This window comes from Rana temporaria, chromosome 7 (genome assembly GCF_905171775.1).
Source record: "Rana temporaria chromosome 7, aRanTem1.1, whole genome shotgun sequence".
Taxonomy (NCBI): Eukaryota; Metazoa; Chordata; class Amphibia; order Anura; family Ranidae; genus Rana; species Rana temporaria.
The window spans coordinates 145,956,628-145,977,048 of NC_053495.1; the positions used below are offsets into that span (position 1 = coordinate 145,956,628).

The 20,421-nt window shown below is 42.0% G+C and overlaps 1 protein-coding gene across 1 annotated transcript in view; it reads left to right on the forward strand.

The window, feature by feature from the left end:
* LOC120945719 overlaps positions 1–19,737 on the forward strand; it is a 630,725-nt gene extending 610,988 nt beyond the window's left edge. Inside the window, exon 5 of the mRNA XM_040360081.1 lies at positions 18,624–19,737. Within this exon, the coding sequence (XP_040216015.1) occupies positions 18,624–18,822 (199 nt within the window). The 3' untranslated portion in view covers positions 18,823–19,737. The remainder of the gene's footprint in view (positions 1–18,623) is intronic.
* Positions 19,738–20,421: the final 684 nt, after the last annotated feature.

Consider the following 20,421-nt stretch of genomic DNA (forward strand, 5'->3'; position numbering starts at 1 on the left):
GAAGGTGCAGTCTACTGTCTGGAGTGCAGCTGCGGCCTCCAATACATTGGGCGCACCAAAAGGCTCTTGAAAATTCGCATTAAGGAGCACGTTAAAAATATTGAAAGCGGTTTCCCAAAACACAGTGTATCCCGCCATTTCGCCGAAGTACATCAGAAAGATCCTACACACTTAAGGTTTTGGGGGATAGTGCCCTACTCCAGGCCTTGGCGTGGCGGCCATAAAGTCAGAACACTGAGCCAAATAGAGTCAAAGTACATATTCTCCATGGACACTTTTGCACCTAAGGGTTTAAACATAGAATTTGACCTCAATTGTTTTCTTAGTGACTTTTAGTTTACTTTGCAGATGGTCCCTCTTACTGTATATGTATATGTTACAGATGGCATTTGGCTGTACGTCATATGTTGTGGTACATCATGCCCCATTTTTTCGATACGGTCTTTTTCTTCTGTTACCTGAAGCTGTCCCTCTTATAGTTTCCATGTTTTCTAAACTAATTTTTAATTTATTTTAAAAATCATATCATAAAATTCGTTTAAATACTGGCCCATGTAACAGAGTCACCATTATCACAAAACCAATGAATGTTGCCCCATTACTGATATGTATGGCCATTTATTCACTGGCACACGAGTTCCCCTTTTCCACATGCCCTCCCTCCTTTCACTTCCCCATCACGACACCAGGCCCCCTTAGGTAGGCCCCCCGCTGTGGGTCGTACTGTAACTGTACCACCCGTATTCATGCAGCATTTGTGCTACATGAATATATACTTCACATCACATAAAGTTAGAATCGATATGCCTGACACCCCCTGACACACCCTCATGCCTGGGTATCTTTACAGTTGACATTATTATGGTCACCTTTCACCTAAGCTGGCTACCTGGCACATAAGGATTTTTTTCAAGATGTTTCACTTAGGGAGATATTCTCTATATCCCCATGCCAGTTTTCTTTCTTCCCTTTCGTCCCTCCTCTTGCCCCACCCACTACCCCTCCCCTTCTAATCAGCTCCAATATCCCTCCATATATTCTTTTATGTATACTAATAGAATATAGACTTGGGCCATATAGACGTTTATATATTTTTCACTGTTCAGACATGCAATTTCTATCACGGCCTCACACAGTATCAGGATATGTCGTTTTTATAGCCTCAGCCCCTCCTCTGTGCTTTTATCTTCCCTTATATTAGGTTTCCCATATTGGTTTGTCCACCGTGACATTCCATTGCTGGTCCGATTATATAAGACGCCTTTTATATGTTTTACATATTCTGAACCCCCGTTCTCTGATTTATCCACAAGCGCGGCTTGCACTACATAGCACGGCGCGAGCAGATCACAGGCAGCGTCGTCATTTTCTATGAGCTCCGACAAAATGGCCGCCGGGTGCTCATTAACACAGACTATAAATGTCTGTCTATGTGTCCCCTACATCATCCCCTGATGAAGTCACGTGATCGTGACGATACGCGTCGGGATTGGTAGGCAGGACACACCACAGCATCTGACGAACGGACATACGAGTTCGCCGCTCGTAAGGATTGTTGCAGAGTTCCTGTATTTACATGTGAGTTTTAACTTTTGTTTTTAATAAAATCGGTTTACATTGCTGACTGGGCTATACTATGGGTATGCTTCTTTCACCTCTTTCCCATCACAACGCCACCTGAGCGCTCCATCTGAGCCAATGAGAGAGGGATAGGAGTTACCATAAGCCCACAGCAGCTGAGACAGCTTTACACACTGAGAAATCCTGGGGAGACCAAAACAGCCAGCATCTGAACCCCGAGAACTAGTAGAAAGAAGCAGAGGAAAGATAGAGGGACCGACGAGTGCGGTACTCGTGGATATGAGCCTGAGATCTCTCACCTACATGTGAGTGCACTCCCATCCGCCAAGATCCCAATTGCTAATATCTTTTTCGTGACGGTATTTCACCATCAGCTTCTTTTTGTCCTTTTACTTTGTTTTTTCATGTTAAACATCGGATGGAGATTTACATGTGTTATTTGTGGACTGTAACCATCTAGACCAGTTTGACCTGGACATATTGTGGTCAATTCGAGGTGAGCAGCTGGGTTCACCAAAGGTGTTTACATGTAACTTTGGTGTTGGCTCAACTATCCTATTTCACCTATATTACGGATCCAAGGGTCTCATATATATTTTCTTCAGAACTTTTTTTCCGTGTTTCTTTTCTTAAAGTGTATCTTTTGCATTTTCATTTTTGATTTTTATTTTTACACAATACCTGCACCGTTGGAGATTAGGATTTATCTCTGTTTGGAGCACACCAATACACGGCAGGACTGCACTCGAGATGGGGTAATGTCATGCTTCAAAGTTGGGCCTACTCGTGGAATGGTGACAAATTTTTACCCTTAAAAAGCTCTATAGGCGACATTTAAAAAATCTACAGGTTGCATGTTTTGAGTTGGAGTAGGGCTAGAATTATTGGTCTCGCTCTAACGATCGCGGCGGTACCTCACATGTGCGGTTTGATCACTGTTTTCATATGTGGGCACTGCTCACGTATGCATTCGCTTCTGTGCGTGAGCTCATCTGGACGGGGCACTTAAAATAAAAAATTGGGTCACTTTTATTTCTATTACAAGGAATGTATACATTCCTTGTAATAGAATAAAAGCATGACCGGACCTCTTAAATATGAGATCTGGGGTCAAAAAAGACCTCAGATCTCATATTTACACTAAAGTGCAATAAAAAAATGCCACTTTAAGAGCCATGGGCGGAAGTGACGTTTTGACGTCATGGATATGGGTGGGGGCCATCTTCCCCTCACTCGTCTCCATGTCAGGCTATGAAGAGAATCTGATCACCTCCGCCGATTCCGACGGCTCCGGTAAGCCGTAAAAGTGATCTTGACGCAAATCTGCCACAGAGACCACTTTTATCTTGAAGCGGATCACCCGCTCTTGAAGAGGATACCAAGGTTATGGTAGCTAGCTGCTGCCATAACGCTATTACTCTTCAAAGTATCGACGTATAACGACAGCGGGCAGTCCGGAAGTGGTTAAAGGACAATTATATTTAAAAAAAATGTTAATCCCACCAGTACTTTTATTTTACCACTACAATTTCTTTATACTGGCTTTTGAAATTTACAAATCCAGCAATTTAGAAAATGGATTTAACACTATATAAAAAAAGATAAAAAGTCCATTTCATATACAACTCTATAGATCAGACCAAAATAAGGGACAGGAGGAATGAGGAGGAACGAGGGACAGAGGGACATTGTTCCAAATCAGGGACAGTCCCTCGAAATCAGGGACAGTTGGGAGCTATACATAGAGGCGGACAAAGACAGAAGACTAAATCACTCTGTTCCTCTCCTATGATATAGAAAACCAGAAGCGATGAGCATACGTCAATTACGATTTCCCCGGGTCGCCATTTTTAAAACTGAAAAGCATTTGATCACACCGCGATCTTGGTGTGATCAAATGCTTTTTAAGGACAGAGGGATCGATCTGTCCTGTCTATTGCTGTCACAAGGGATGTTGGCTCTGTGGCAGGCTAAGCAGGGAGAGCCATGCCAATGTGCTAGTCTTCTCAGTGCCCTACTGAACCTGGTGACACCAACCCTAGTGACACTACAGAGTGAGGATCATTAGGGTGTAGTAAGGTGTTTTTATGTTTTGTTTTTTTGCCTACCACTTGGAATCCTACTTGTCCTATTCATATGCCCGATTTAAACAAAAAAGCAGCGCTCTATGGGAAAAACTGGCCAGGCTAATGTTTTATCTACCTATGTAGCTTCATCTCTGTAGCAAGCATGCTGTGGGCATCTGCTGCAATTAAGCAACCTATCATTAATCTGTTCTAATTATCTTCTTCCTTATTCATTTTCATTTATTTTGTCATTTCACAGGGCCCTCCCAGTCATTAGCATTATTTTCAGCACATTGAATATTTAAGTGTGTTTCTTTTGAATAACAGTTGTGAGGAGGGTGAATACTATTTGATGTGGGAAAGCAGCAGGGCATTATTCATGTGCTGAGGTTTGTCATATGGGACAACCTTCTTTTTTCTTTTTATTTATTTTTAAGTTTTTAGTATTTTTCTGGGACAACCTATTCTTTGGAAAGCCAGATTCAGATAACCAGAATGAAAAAATGCCTTGGATAGATATTTACAAAAAAAAAAATCAGTTAAATATGTTTGAATACTCGCCTGCGGTTTGTTACATTACTAAAACGTATGGTCTAAATAAAAAAAACAGAAATCCAGATTGTGAAGAATTTTGCTGTAAAATAATGCCACACAGAAGAAAAAAGGTGATGGTGTCTGCGCTGTGTAACAGAGACAAGGGGGGGAGGAGATAGATAATGTGATTATAATACAGCAGTGTCCCCTTTAGCTTAAACACCGCCCCAGTTACACTTAGTAGGATCTTCTGACAGTGCAGGAGTACCTCTTGTCTTTCCAATATCTCTGTGTGGCATTGTAAGCTCTTTGATACAACCGCTGCATAATGGGGATTTCCTTAACCACATCAATACCAGCCCATTGTAAAATTACGTCCACAAAGGACCTCTAACGATTCGGGTGGACGTCATATGACGTCCTGGGCTTTGTGGGGGGATATCTGAATGATGCCTGCAGCTAGAGGCATCATTCAGATATCCTTCTCTTCTGCCGGCGATTCTGCACAATGTAAGAATGATCATAGCGGCGATTCCGCCGCTAGATCGTTCTTACAGGCGGCGGGAGGAGACATCCCCCCTCCCACTGCCATCCGGTGCTTCTCCAGGCTCTCCCGTGCCATCAGGGGGCCCGGAGAACGAATCGTCCGGCGCTGGCAGGAAGCATAGAGATGACTGGTGACCAGATGGTCACCGGTCATCTCTATGACCGTCGGAGGACACGGGCGCGATGTGATGACGTCACGCCCGGGTCCCCGTAAGTAAACAAAGTCGCAATTGCGGCTGCTAAGTAACTGTAATCATGAGATCGGTGAATTTTTTTTCACTGATTTCATGCTTTCCAGCCTGGAGGAGAGATGTGCGGACTTATTGACCCCGCATCTCTCCATAAAGAGTCACACACATTCCTATTACAAGGGATGTTTACATTCCTTGTAATAGGAATAAAAGTGATAATTAAAAAATAAAAAAAACGCCCCTGTCCCCAGTAGCTCTCGCGCAGAAGCGAACGATCTCCTCTGTAAATCTAAACTGGTAACCTGTAAAAAATTTCAAAGCGTTGCCTATGGAGATTTTTAAGTACCGAAGTTTGGCACCATTCCATGAGTGTGCGCAATTTTAAAGCGTGACATGTTAGGTATCTATTTACTCGGTGTAACATCATCTTTCATATTTTACAAAAAAATTGTACTAACTTTACTGTTTTGTTATTTTTTTTATTCATGAAACAATTTTTTTCCAAAAAAAAAGGCGTTTGAAAAATTATTGCGCAAATACCGTGCAGGATAAAACGTTTCAATGACCGTCGTTTTATTCCCTAGGCTGTCTGCTAAAAAAACATATATAATGTTTGGGGGTTCTGCGTAATTTTCTAGCAAAAAAAATTATGATTTGTACATGTAGGAGAGAAGTGCCAGAATAGGCCTGGTATGGATGTGTGTATAACAGCCCTGTATGGAAGTGGTTAAAAATGACAATGACCCAGATTTTAAGTATCTCTCTGTAACATGTAGAGGATTCTCTCTCCTGAAAGTTCCTTGCAAACAATAGTGGGACCCTCATTCTGCTGTTACTTAATAGACTACTTGGTGCATATATTTAAAGTCCGAGTCTTGGCAAATGGTTCGGGCTGAGCAAACACCTGAATTTACAAGGTGCTGCACAGTGCATTCTAAGCCCTGATTGGGAAAAGCTTTGCCCAATCAGGGTGCAGTGAATAGCTGGTTGATAAGCAGCAGGGCTGGGAAGCCGTCTGTGGCATTCCTAACAACCGATGAGTCATCAGCTGTCAATGGGCTTCCCTGCTGAAAGCTGAATTAAAAAAAAAAAACATTGTCAGCAATAAAAAAACAGGGCAGGACCACCAGGTGACAATGTCAGGTGGCTACGCCCCTTACCTATATAAGAACTGTCAAATGGCAGAGCCTGCAGTAGATGGTCAGCCTTCATTGACAGCGGAGCGGCAGGCGTTGGCTACGGACATAGGATCTACAGTGGGGAACTTGTTGTTGTTTTTTTGTTTTTTAATGAAGGAATTGTCAAAAATCTTTCTACTGTTTTTATTTATTTGTGATGATTTTTTGGTGAATGGGGCTGGGATCTGGGGGCTTCCAGATTTCGATGAGCACCCTTCTCGCAGACCCCCACAACCACAGCCCAGGGTTGTGGGGAAGAGACCCTTGTTCCCATCAACATGGAAACAAGGTGCTTTGGGTTGGAGGTTGGGCAGAGCTCTTCCTGCCCCAAAGAACCCATCCCCTATTTTGAGGGCATGTGGCCTGGTATGGTTTAGGAGGGGGGTGCTCGCTCGTCTCCCCCTTTTCTATACTGTCAGGCTGTGTGCTTGAAAAGGGTCTGGTGTGGATTTTAGGGGGGCCCATGCCGTTTTTTTTTTTTTTTTAAATTGGTGTGGGGTTCCCCATAAAATCCATATCAAACCCGAAGGGCCTGGTATTAACGACCTTGCAACGTTTTATTTTTTTTATTATTATTTTATTTTAAATAGTGGGCTGCCAGCAGTTGCAACCGTGAGTCAATTTAACCACTAAAAGTGATCTCTCAAATTCGCCACAGGATCACTTTGAGGCACAGGGAGAGCTTCCCCTTCTCAGCCTTTCCCTGGTCGTCACCAGGCTTACCGGACCTTTCGGTTGGCCTGGACCCAATCCTCTCACTGGCTGGGCAGGAAGCCGAGTGAGGGCAAGATAGCCCCCACTTGGCTCTATGGCCTGGGATGAATGGAGCGACGTCCAATGTCACTTTGGCATTCCGTCCTTAAGGCTAGGTTTACACTGCTGCGAATTCAAAATCGCGGTAAAATTTTGATTTTATGGCTGCGGTTTTGCCGCGATTACGGCCGTGATTTAAGAGACATCTGTGCAGGTTGTCCCGCGATTGTGTGTCACGGAGCTGCAGAACGGGGGATGCCACTGCCAGTGAGACTGACACCGATATTCTGCTCCCTCTCATCGGGAGCAGCGATCAGTGACGTGTAACAGCCACAACCCCTAACAGTTAGAATCACTCCCTAGGACACACTTAACCCCTTCATAGGCCCCTAGTGGTTAACCCCTTCACTGCCAGTCACATTTACACAGTAATCTGTGCATTCTTATAGCAGTGATCGCTGTATTAATGTGAAGGGTCCCAAAATAGCGCCAAAAGTGTCTGATGTGTCCGCCATAATATAGCAGTCATGATAAAAATCACTGATCGCCGCCATTTAGGAACCAAGATCATAAGTGAGAGCTTGCATATAAAGGTGTTGCCAGAGAGACACCTAGACACCAAGTGAGGGGAATTTAAATGCTCCCAGCTGAACCAATGTGTTCCTCCCAGCGTCACGTGGGCGTGGCAGGGAAGGGGCGGCATCTGTGCCTGAGCGAGTGAATCCACCCATACAGGCTCAGCTACCTATCCAATGTCAGCCTAGATGGAAAGAAAAACCTGCTCATGCGGTGCGACATCTTACCTCCACTGTGCAGTTCACTTTGCAGTGGCCCCGAACGTTCTCTTCTGGGGTCCCGTGGCAGCTCTCGCGGCTCCTTCCCGCAAGAGCTAACCCCTTCTGAGAAGCTCTCTCCTGAGGGGGTTACCTTGCGGGCGTGCTCCCGTGCGATAGTCGGCAGCCATAGCCGCCAAGTGTATGACTCGGCCCCGGCGCGCGCCGCATTATTGGATTTGATTGACAGCAGCGGGAGCCAATGGCTGCGCTGCTATCAATTTAACAAATGAAGAGCCGACAAGCCGTTTGGAAAGCGACTTGGGATTGCGCCCACTGAAGTTCGAGGCTCAGGTAAGTAAAACGGGGGGCTGGGGGGCCGGAGAGTACAAGGTGTTTTTGTGAAAAACCACAAAGGTTTATAACCCCTTTAAATCCAACTGTATCTAAACAGACAAACTGCAGTTTCATATTCATCTCCAGGTGACACTGCACACAAAATCTGAAAATTAAAGGTGCTAAAGAACAACATTTTGTTAGCATAGCGTAATTTTCTAATATGCTTATTAAAAAGTCTTTATATTGATATTGTAAAAATATAATTTTTTTAATAAGATTGTGTATTAATGTCTGAGATTTATGTCTGACCAAGTTTATAGGATTTTAGAGTGGTTTACAGTGACGTGTATTGGCAATATGGTAGCAAAATGGTTATCACCGTCTATCACTATGTTCCCCCATACTAGTGTTTTGTTTCTTCTGCATGCTTAAAGTGTAACTCCACTTTTGTTGAGAAAAAAAAATCCCCTCTGGGTGATCTATGTACATTGCAAGGATTGTAACAAACCTTGTTGCATGTTCTTACCTTTTGTTGTTCTGAAGAAAACCCTCCGTTTCTCTGTGCCCATGTAGGAAAATGTATCTACTGGGAGTGGTTTCATAATCATCAATCAGCTGTGGCACCTGCAGAGCACCAATGAGGAACATTTCTGGGCCTGCATCCCTTTAGACGTGTTCTTATTTGGGAGTATCTGAGTGAAATTTTTGTTGCAGGGAATGCCTGATACCCTGTCTGACTTGAATCTTAGTGCAGACTTCTGGGAAAATCAGTGAGCCAATCACACAAGCAGGAAATTATGTTTCTGGGGTGTGCTCAGTACACATTCTGTATATAGAACAACTCCGGGTAGCCATATTGCATTGCATTTTCAGAAAATTACAGTGGCTGCAGATTGAAAAGAAAAGGTCATTTAGAATGACGTTCAATTACAATATGACTTGCGTCGCAATTGTATATGCTATTTTTTCCCCACAAAAGTGTGGTTACCTTTTTCTTTTAGTGGTATTTGATCACCTTTGCGGTTTTTATTTTTTGCCCTATAAACCAAAAAGGAGCGACAATTTAGAAAAAATATAATTTTTTACTTTTTCCAAAAAAAAAAAAAGAAGTAAAAAAACAAATGTATTCATCAGTTTAGGAGGATATGTATTCTGCTACATATTTTTGGTAAACAAATCACAATAAGCGTATATTGATTGGTTTGCACAAAGGTTATTGCATCTACAAAATAGGAATTTTTATTATTTTTTTACTAGTAGTGTCGGCGATGAGTGCTTTTTAACGAGACTGTGACATTGCGGCGGACAGATCAAACACTGAACTGACATTTTGATACTTTCTTGGGAACCAGTGACTTTATTACAGTATTCAGTACTAAAAATATGCATTCTTATTGTACTTATGACACTGGCAGGGAAGGGGTTATCAGGGGCGATCAAAGGGGTTAACTGTGTTCCCTCATTGTGTGTTTTAACTGTATGGGGGAAGAGCTCACTGGGACAACTCACAGATCCATCTTCCTGTTTAGCAGAAAGACAGGATCTGTGTGATCTCCCCTATGAAAATAAAGATTTGTCTTGTTTACACAGGCAGATCCCTGTTCTGTCACTGCGGTAAATGATCGAGGTTGGCTGGCAGACAAAATGAGAAAAAAAAGGGTTTGCCTATAGTTCTACTTTAAATAAGCTTTGCACAAAGACTTCTACTCAAGGGCTTGAGTAGGCAAAAGTTGTAGTGGGGAAGACCTTGGAAAATAACTATTAGTAGCCTTAACCCTCTGGGCGGTATTCCGGAGTCTGACTCGGGGTTAAATTTTTGTGCTGCGATCAGTAACCCCGAGTCAGACTCGGGCTTGCCTCGCAGCATTCACAGGCAGTGTTTACTTACCTTGTCCCTGGATCCTGCGACGCTGCCGCGCTGTGTGAACGAGCGGTGTCCTCCTCGCTCGATTCACAGTGCCTGTGTGCCGCCGATCTCCGTTCCCTGCTACGTTACGATGCACGGGGCAAACTGTTCTTTCTGCCTGGAAACTGGAGATTGTCCATAGCAACCAAAAGGGTCCCTTTATGTCAAAAATGGTTTTAGAGCAGCTAGAAAACAGCGATAATAAATTATAATCACTTGCAGAATTGAGCGATAGCGATTTGTGGGGAAATTCGTCATAAAAAATAAAAGTAATGACAGTGACAATTCTGCAACTGAGCAAATTTCAGTGATTTTGATTTGATTACATTGAATATTTTTTATTATTATATTATTTGTTATAATTATTTATAATTATTTATTATATTATAATTTATCATTTTGTTTTTAAAAAAAATGTCATACCTGGGATGCCTACTAGACTCTTGTTTGGACAGATTTAAGTGAGTTATTCCTAAGAATTACAGGCCTACAGTATAAAGCGCCAAATTTCCTTGCAAATAATGGTACCGCTTTCAGCACCTAAAATCTGAAATAATCATACCGCCAGGGAGGTTAATGAGTAAGGGATCGGATTTCCTTTATAATTTTCTTTAAGGGTTAATTTCCATCAGCAGCTGCCCTGTATACCTGACTGCTGGTGTTTGATGTAACAATTCCAGAGAATTGCACTTGTTTACTTTTTTTGTTAGAACTTTATTGAAATTTCATAAATGACATGCAGTACATTTTTGTTCTTATTAACCACTTGCCGACCAGCCGCCGTCATTATACTGCGCCAGGTTGGCACGGCTGTACAAATCACTGTAGGTGTATGTCGGCTGCTTTAAGAGCTCTAGGGGGGAGCGTAGATGCGTGTGGCTGTTGGCTGCGATGTCCACCGGCAAACTACGATTGCTCCTCAGAGAGCCAGAACGGGGATCTGTCAGTGTAAACAGACAGATCCCTGGTCTGTCAGGGAAGGAGAGAGAGATTGTCTGTTCCTAGTGATCAGGAACACCAATCACTCTGTACTCCCTGTCAGTACACCCTCCCACAGTTAGAAATGCCTCCCTAGGGAACACTTAAAGGGGTTATAAAGGTAAAAAAATAAATCCTAAATTGCTTCCTTTACCTTAGTGCAGTCCTCCTTCACTTACCTCATCCTTCCATTTTGCTTTTCAATGTCCTTATTTTGTCTGAGAAATCTTCACTTCCTGTTCTTCTGCCTGTAACTCCACACAGTAATGCGAGGCCTTCTCCCTAGTGTGGATTGTCATGCTCGGCCCCTCCCTTGAGGGAGGAGGGGACTAGCAGGAGAGTCAGGACGCTCTCTACATTGCAGATGCAGAAAGGAGCTGTGTGTTAGTGGGTGTCCTGACTCTCCTGCTCGCCCCCTCCCCCTCAAGGAAGGGGGCGAGCACGACACCGGGGAGAAAGCCTTGCATTACTGTGTGGAGTTAGAAAGAAGAACAGGAAGTGAGGATTTCTCAGAAGAAATAAGGACATTTTAAAAGCAAAATCGAAGGATGAGGTAAGTGAAGGAGGACTGCACTAAGGTAAAGGAAGCAATTTAGGATTTTTTTTTTTTACCTTTACAACCCCTTTAACACCTTGATTGCCTCCTAGTGTTAATCCCTTCCTTGCCAGTTACATTTATACAGTGATTATTAGCTATTTTTAGCTCTGATCGCTGTATAAATGTCCATGGTCCCAAAAAAGTGTCATCTGTCTGCCACAGTGTCACAGCCCCGCTAAAAATCACGGACTACTGCCTTAATAGTAAAAAGAAAAAAAAATGCCATAAACATATCCCCTATTTTGTAGAAGCTAAAACTTTTGCACAAATCAATATATGCTTATTGCAGGTTTTATTTTATTTTTACCAAAAATATGTACAAGAGTACATATTGGCCCAAACTGATGAAGAAATTTAGTTTTTTGTGATATTTATTATAGCAAAAAGTAAATTTTGTAATTTTTGTTTAGTTTATAGCCCAAACAAATAAAAACTGCAGAGGTGATCAAATACCACCAAACGAAATCTCTATTTGTGGGGGAAAAGGGGACATACATTTTGTTTGTGTACAACGTCGCATGACCGCGCAATTGTCAGTTAAAGCGACGCAGTGCCGTATTGCAAAAAATTGTCATTAAGGGGGTAAATCCTTCTGGTCTTTAATTGGTTAATCGTGCATCAGATTTTTCCAATTTTAACTAAGGTATTAAACATTCAAAGTTCAGACAACCCCAATAATGTAAATTACTCTCCAGTTCAGCATGTAGTTTGTTTCACCTTTAGTTCCATTTTAAAACGTCATCTTGAAGTCCTTCGTCTGCATATTTTTAAATGTTTCCTCTTCAATAATATTGCTCCTAGCAATCCGAATATTAGAGGAAGAACAATTCCGGATTATGCCTGTGACCCATTTCCTTTATGGCTTTAATTTCATTGTTAAAATGCTTCTTTTTTAACAGCTTTATTAAATAGAAGTCTAATACTATAATAAATACATATAAGTATTTAACATAGTAAGCTGCTACTTTTGTTGCCAAGAAATAAAAGTCCGACATTGGATAAAGGATAAGTGTTCCATTAAGTAACAATACATTATAAAGAGTTTTTTGCTGAATCACAATAGAGTCTTAAAAGTGTCTGCACTTCTTAAAAGTTTTATAAACCGCAGCCTCAGTGAGTGCTACTGTGTGTGTGTGTGACAGTTTTTAAGTAACCAAGTTATTTATTCTTTTATTAAGTGCCTTGTCACTGACATGAGGACTTCTGCGGGAAACCAAGTTTGTAAATGGTGCTTGAACAGGTGTATGATTCTTAGTGGAAAGGCAGCCTTTGATTCAACAACCGTGGGAACAGACTCTATGTGTAAAAACAGTTTAGACTTCTTTGTGTCTTAAAGTAGAGGACAGTTATGAAAAATGTTCATATTAGGTAGTGAAAAACCTTTAGGGGTTTGACATAATACCCAATCAAATTTTAGCTTTCACTACCTAAACCAGGGGTCTCCAAACCATGGCCCTCCAGTTGTTCAGGAACGACAATTCCCATCCTACCTAGTCATATCTGTGAATGTCAGAGTTTTACAATGCCTCATGGGACGTGTAGTTCCGTAACAGCTGGAGGGCAGTAGTTTGGAGATCCCTGACCTAAACTTTATTTTACATTTAAAGGGGAACTCCCCCCAGAGACGTATCTAGTGAAAATGGCGCCTATGGCAAGCACAAAGAAAAGCGCCCAGTGTTGAAACATTTGAAACCCATCTTTCAGATAACCTTAAGAAAAAAAACAGCTAACAAAACTAGTGATATTTATCATCCCTTGTGATACCTTGGGTAGTGACATATCCTCTTTATGGAGAAATCTGGGGTTTATTAGACCCCTGATCCCTCCTCTGTCCTCCAAGGCCAGGTAAATGCAGAACCAATACTGGAAGTGATGAAATCTTCATCACTTAAGGCCTCAGTTTTCACAGAGGAGAGGGAGAAACTGATGTTCCTCCTTCTGTGTGCGCTGCCAATCCGACCAGATCGAATGGCAGAGCCTGGGAGAACAGGGGAGGGCTGTGGCTGAACGCAGCAGGGATATCGCTGCCATTGTCCATTAGCAAAGGTGCTGAAAAGGATGTCCTGCCTATGCTCAGGAGGAGGGAAGAAGAGACCCTCAGACCCTGGTAAGTGCCTTGCTGCCCAGCCACTCAACAGTACCCCCTTCATATGGCGCCCATGGCACTTGCCATGACTGCCATACCCTCGATACGCAACTGACTCCACCCAAAAGGGGGTGTTCCGCTTTAGGGCCTCCTCCCCCACGCCTCTTTGACATTTGGTATTTTTTGGGGGCGTGTACCTGGTTTTGACAGGTACCTGCTCCCACTTCCCCCTCGGATAGCCTAGGCCGGTGATGGCGAACCTTGACACCCCAGATGTTTTGGAACTACATTTCCCATGATGCTCAAACTACACTGAAGAATGCATGAGCGTCATGGGAACTATGTGTTACTTAGGCTGCTTTCACACTGAGGCGTGCAGCCGCGGTGATGGTATAGCCACGCTATTTGTAGCGCGGCTATACAGTCGTATTTACCACGATATTCGGGTGCTAGCGGTGAGGTTTTAACCCCCGCTAGTGGCGAAAAAGGGTTAATACCGCCCGCGTTGCGGGCGGTATTACCGCGGTATTACCGCGCTTTCCCATTGATTTCAATGGGAAGGTGCGGTATAGGAGCGGTGAACACACCGCTCCTATACCGCGGTAAAGATGCGGCTAGCAGGACATTTGGTGCGCTCCTGCTAGTGCACCGCTTCAATGTGAAAGCCTTCGGGCTTTCACATTGAACACTACAGGGCATGATTTTTCATGCGGTATAGCAGCGCTATTTTTAGCGCTGTACCGCATGAAAAACGCCCCAGTGTGCAAGGGGCCTAAATGTGTTATCTGGGGAGTCTTGGTGTCACTACAGCAATTTTGAAAATCCACTTTGAGGGTTGCCACTCAGTTCTGCTCTATAATTCTGTATTCGCATTTGGGAGTTTGCACTCTTTTTCCAATAAAGTCTGGTAATGCACAAGGCCTTTGCGCCCTTTGTGTTTTCTTTCTGATGTATTATTGAATACAGAACCGCATTTGTTTGTGCCTTTTATATCTGAATAGAGTTCAGCTTAACAATATTGACTCACGCTGCAACCTGTTCACCTGACATCATAAGAAACCTGAGCATTATCTCAATGTAATAATGTAACAATAAATGTTCCTTTGCCTACTGAAACACTAATGGATTTCTTTTTCACATGACTGCTAGTTCGAACATGAGTGTGTAATCCATTGACATACTTAAAACACCTTCCTGCCAGTGTCATGAGCAGTGAATCCTTTTTGTTAGTCAGTTAAACAGTTTCTTTTTTGACAAAGGAATTGCATGGATAAGTGCAAGGCGGAACAGTTTTCTAAAATGAGCCATTAGTGTGCAGGGCCATTAGTAAAAACTATTACCACTCAAACCATGTTTCCATTTAATCCCTAAAAAGAGGCCACATCACTAAAATATTTCTTTTAATACTTGGCTGAAAGGAAACTGAAGAAGTAAACGTCTATAAAAACGTACAGATCTCTGTTTTCTATTGTTCACAGCAGCTCAATGGACCTGTGTGTGATCCGACGTTACATTCAGTATAGCTAATGCTTTCCAAACTCACTTTGCATTATGTCTGCTCATTTGCTTCATCGGTCACAAATTTCCCAGCATGCACTAGTTTTTGGATGGATGGTGATTTTGCAGTTTTGTAAAATAAAAGTACGATTTACATGCCAGATGAATAAGTGCTAATATTCGGTTACTTATATTGGTAATGGCCCTCCTGGTGTTATGTCAGTAGCTAGCTGCCATAACCCTGGTATCGTATTTTTCAATGAGCGATTCGGCATTGGATAAAAGTAATCCCGTGGGTGCCCAAGGGATCACTTTTAGAGCGGGTGGGAGAAGTGCCCCCCGCCGCTTACCAGTAATTTCTGGGCTTACCGGAGCCATCGGTAAAGCCCAAAAGCGATCCGATGCGGCCGTTTGCTGGGCATGAAGAAGAGTAAGAGCAAAATGGCCAAAACTCATCTCTATGCCCTTGGAGGACTGAAGCGTCACTTCCGCGTTTCGGGCCAAAACAAAAAAAAATATTTCCTATTCAAAATGCAAAAAAATGAATAAAAACATATTCTTTTGATTTTATAGGTAAATGAGAGATTTGGGGTATTTGACCCCAAATCTCTCAATAAGGAGGACCTTTCATCCTTATTTCTATTACAAGGGATGTTTACATTCCTTGTAATAGGAATAAGATGCATTTAAAAAAAATAAAATAAAGGGACAGTTTAAAAATAAAAGTGAAATATATATAAAAAAAATTAAAGCGCCGCATCCCTCTGTGCTCGCACGCAGAAGCTAATGCATATGCAAGTCGTGTGTGCATATGTAAATAGTGTTCAAACCACACGTGGGTTATCACTGTGATAATTAGAGAGCCATAAATCTAGTGCAAGACCTCCTCTGTAACTCTAAACAGGTAACCTGTAAAAAATGGAAAAGCATCAACTGTGGAGATTTTTAAGTATCGTAGTTTGTCACCATTCCACAAGCGTGCGCAATTTTGAACCATGACATGTTATATATCTATTTACTCGGCCTAACGTCATCTTTCACGTTATATAAAAAATTAGTAACTATTGTGGGTTTTTTTTCCATTAAGGTGTGTTCTTTCTCCCAAAACATTTTTTTGAAAGAATATTGCGCAAATACTGTGTGAAATAAGATTGCAATTATCGCCATTTTATTCTCTAAGGTCTCTCCTAAAGAAATATATATAATGTTGAGGGGTTCTAAGTAATTCTCTAGCAAAAAAATCTAATTTAAACTTGTAAACAAAAGGGTCTGGTCAGCAAGTGGTTAAAATATCATTTAATATTTTGGGACAATACCAAGGAGTGAACTTCTCCACTTGCCTGACCAAAACAACCGCTCTCTCCCACTCCCATCATGCCATGGCCCATTGCAATGTGTACACATACATACATCATAGCCCCCAACTGTCACTGATTTTGAGGGACTGTGCCTGATTTGAAGCAATGTCCCTCTTCCCCTTGTCCCTATCATTTGTCCCTCATTTTGGTCTGATCCATATAGTTGTATATAAAATGCACTTTTTATCTCTCTAAAGGTGTTTCCCAGTGCTAAAACTTTTATCCAAATTCTAAATTGCTGAATTTGTACATTTTAAAAGCCAATATAAAGGAATAGTAGTGGTAAAAAAAGTCCTTGTGGATTTAATTAACCTTTTTTTTTTATTCTCCTTTAAGGGGGTGTGACGGGCGTGTCCTATGCCCACATACGTTTGTTAGTAGGTGTCCCTCATTCCCATCTCAAATTGTTGGGGGAGGTATGCATATATTTTGTTTTGCACTGGCTGTGTCCCTATGCAGTCTCTCGAAACAGGCGAAATTTTGGGTAAACCTAACCCACTGATCTGTGACAATACTTTTAGCCTCCATTTACACTGGAGCGACTTGTCATGTGATTTAACAGTTCCCAATCACATGACAAGTCGCACCCCATTGCCGGAAATGGAACCGTTTATATTGCTGCTACTCATATCACAGCGATTTATGAAAAAGGTTCAGAAGGTATTGAAATTTTGAATTCAATGGGACTGCCATTGAGGGTTTTACTCACAATATGTATGTGTGTGTGTGTGTATATATATATAAATACGCACATACACTTTCATAAATAAGTGTAAAACATTTTAAAATGTTTTAAAACATAGATGGTGTCAATAGGGTAGAAATTGGTGTCGGTAGTTTTTTTTATAATTTTGTTTACATGATTTTTATTTAATTTTACAATTTTTTAGAAACCCAATTGGGGGGTTTTGGTGAAATATCAAGAATCTGAACAGACCACTGATGTCTTACTTTTGAGATTCTGGGGTAGATTCACATACAAATAGATTGGCGCAGCGTATGTGAGATGCGCTACGCCGCTGTAACTTAAATTAGGCTGTTTCGAATCCCCAAAGAATTCGCACCGTAAGTTACGGCGGCGTAGTGTATCTCGAGCGGCGTAAGGGTGCGGAATTCAAATCGGTGATTAGGGGCGTGTTTCATTTAAATGATGCGCGTCCCCGCGCCGAATGAACTGCGCATGCTCCGTTTCTAAATTTCCCACCGTGCATTGCGCGAAATGACGTCGCTAGGACGTAATTTTTTAAACTTAGACGTGACTTACATCCATCCCGATTCACGGACGACTTACGCAAAAAAAAAATTCAAATTTCGACGCGGGAATGACGGCCATACTTAACATGGCAAATCTAACTATACGCGACAAAATAGCAGCTTTAACTACAGACGCCGTAAGAAAATGCGCCGGCTACTCGTAGCTAATTTTCATACCCGACGCGGAAAACGACGTGAACGCCACCCAGCAGACGCCAAAGTATTGCATCTTAGATCCGAAGGCGTACGAAGACGTACACCTGTCGGATCTAACCCAGAAGCCGTCGTATCTTGTTTTGAGGATTCAAAAAAATGATATGACGCGGGAAATTTGAAAGTACGCCGGCGTACTCTGTCTGTGGATCTGCCCCCCCCCCTGTGTTCATTCAGAAATGCAAGGGGCCAATAAATTACATATTTACCATCCCCTTCCCCTGCTCTCCATCTTCACTTCCCCTGCAGCAACTGGAGGGAGAGGAGGGAAGCCATCAGTGCTGTGGGGGGGTAGGGGGGTACGACACCGGCCCGAAAAGCAGGCGGAATCTGCGCCACATGGGGTGATTAGGGTGTGCCCATACCTATGATTGTAGTACAAATATTGGATTCTCTTTTTAATGTGTAATATATTTGTGTAAAGGAAAAAAATCTGAAACCGTAAAAAATGTGTATTAAAAAAAGCAGGCATTTATAAAGTGACAGTATTGCCTCCTGAACATCTGCAAACCACTGCTGAAACGTGATCACCGTGGATCGCTTGGAGCGGTGCTACGGTCCACTACTAGTGTGAAAGGATCCCTACTGTAAACAACAAAACAAATGTATTGGTATAAAGGCAGATTATGCCAATATAAGCAGTTATTCTGTGTATGCTGTGGAAGCAATCATTGAGAGAAATAACATCAAGTCTAAAGTTCAACTTTAGGAAATAATAAAAACAAAAATTCATGTATAACAATCTATAACAGCATTTTTTGTTTTTGAACAGGTGTCTTACGTGGTACTGCAATAACCAGTACGTAAAAGCCAGATTATCTTCATTTTCGATCAAAGCCAGATCTCTGGAGGAGCGAGGAAGAATTGGGCTGCAGAGTCCGATGGCTCCGAATTCCTTAACAATTGTGGAGACAGAGAAGCAGACAGCAGTTACACCAAAAGACACCCTCAGCCTCAAGCTGTCTGTATGACTGGAGGAGAGTCAGGACTGAACCCAAGGAAAGCCCAAAGGCAGAGGGGAAAACAGATTGATTTTCAGTGAGTCATTTAGCTTCTGGATTGGATGCAGCTCTCCCCTGCTGGCAATTTGGCTTGGTATAAATAGGACACACACTGACTGAGTAGCTTAAAATAATTATATGTAGAAATCCCCAAAACGGCTCACCATCCAAATATTTCCTTTTGTGTGAATATAGACTGAACAAATTACATTTACATTATTAAATATGAAATCATTGGATTTACCTCAATTTCGCATTAAGCAGGAAACTGGACACCATTCAAATCTACTGCCACTAATGGGTCTGTGCTCGCTGTGTCAGTTGCGAGTGGGTGTTAGTACAATATCCATTTGTCTGCACAGAAATGTGATGGGATCATGTCTATATATTGAGAACACAAAGCCACAATCTACAGGACTTCAAATATATATTTAGCATCCACCCATATGCTGTATTAGGAAAAGAAAAATAAATGAATTGAAGGTTATAAAAGCAATGTTACTTTCTGCACTGAATATACACTTTATTTTACATGTATGGCAACAACGTAATTGCAAAGTATCTCTGACTTTTTGATAAGCTTGACAAAAATCAAGGACAACAAAATAAGCTTTGTAAATAGCATGTAATACTTTGTAAGTAAAGTGTTCATTGTGCCAAATAAGATATATTCAATCTTGTGTGTTCCTATGTTGGTCTCTTTACAATTATTGACAGCTGGCAAGTGTTTTGCATAGACAAAACATTTCAACTGTGTTTAATTCCAAAAACTACATTTCAGTTCTTCCTATTGAGCACAATAATTACTTCAAGAACCTGCACGAGGAAACATGACCAGTAATGGTATTTACATAGTTAGTAAAATTTCTGTATTTAAAAAAAAAACTATTGCATTTGAATGCCCACTTCCAGCCAAAGCATCTTTTTTTTTTCTAGTTTAGGGTAGAGTATGGAAAGAGGAACATTCATCAAGGAGGTCCCCCTTTTTTACTCCTCCTGGACATTCAGTGAAAGTAAATCTTTTTATCTTTTTCATAATTCACCACTATCTTTGTCCAGTGATAGAGATTATTTTTTTTATTTTTATGGTTTCCTGTGTCTGCATTGGGTGGTTTTCCTTTAAGACTTGTACAGACTTATGCCTGCCAAATCTCACAAGAAGACAATTCTGCGCAGTGTGGGTGCTTCATTTTGCTAGATTTGGGCTACTTGGCATTCCCAGCATCTCGTTGGAAGAATGGTTAAGTTGCCTCCCTAAAGTGGAGGTTCACCCTATAAAAAAAATTCTAACATTATATCCAGCCCAGTTCTGCAAATAACATGACACTGACCTTTTTTTTTTTCCCCTGTAGATATCGTTTAGCCATAGAATTCACCGCGGCTTCCGGGTAGGGAATCCCACGGGAGTGGGCGTTCCTATTGACATGCCAATCAATTGGCATGCTAAACGACGGCGCACACAGCGCGTCACGACTTCCCGAAGGAAGCTTGGCTCGGCTCTATTTGGCGCCTACGCACCGGCGCCGAATAGAGCCAAGCCGACCAGAGCTTCCTTCGGGAAGTCGTGAC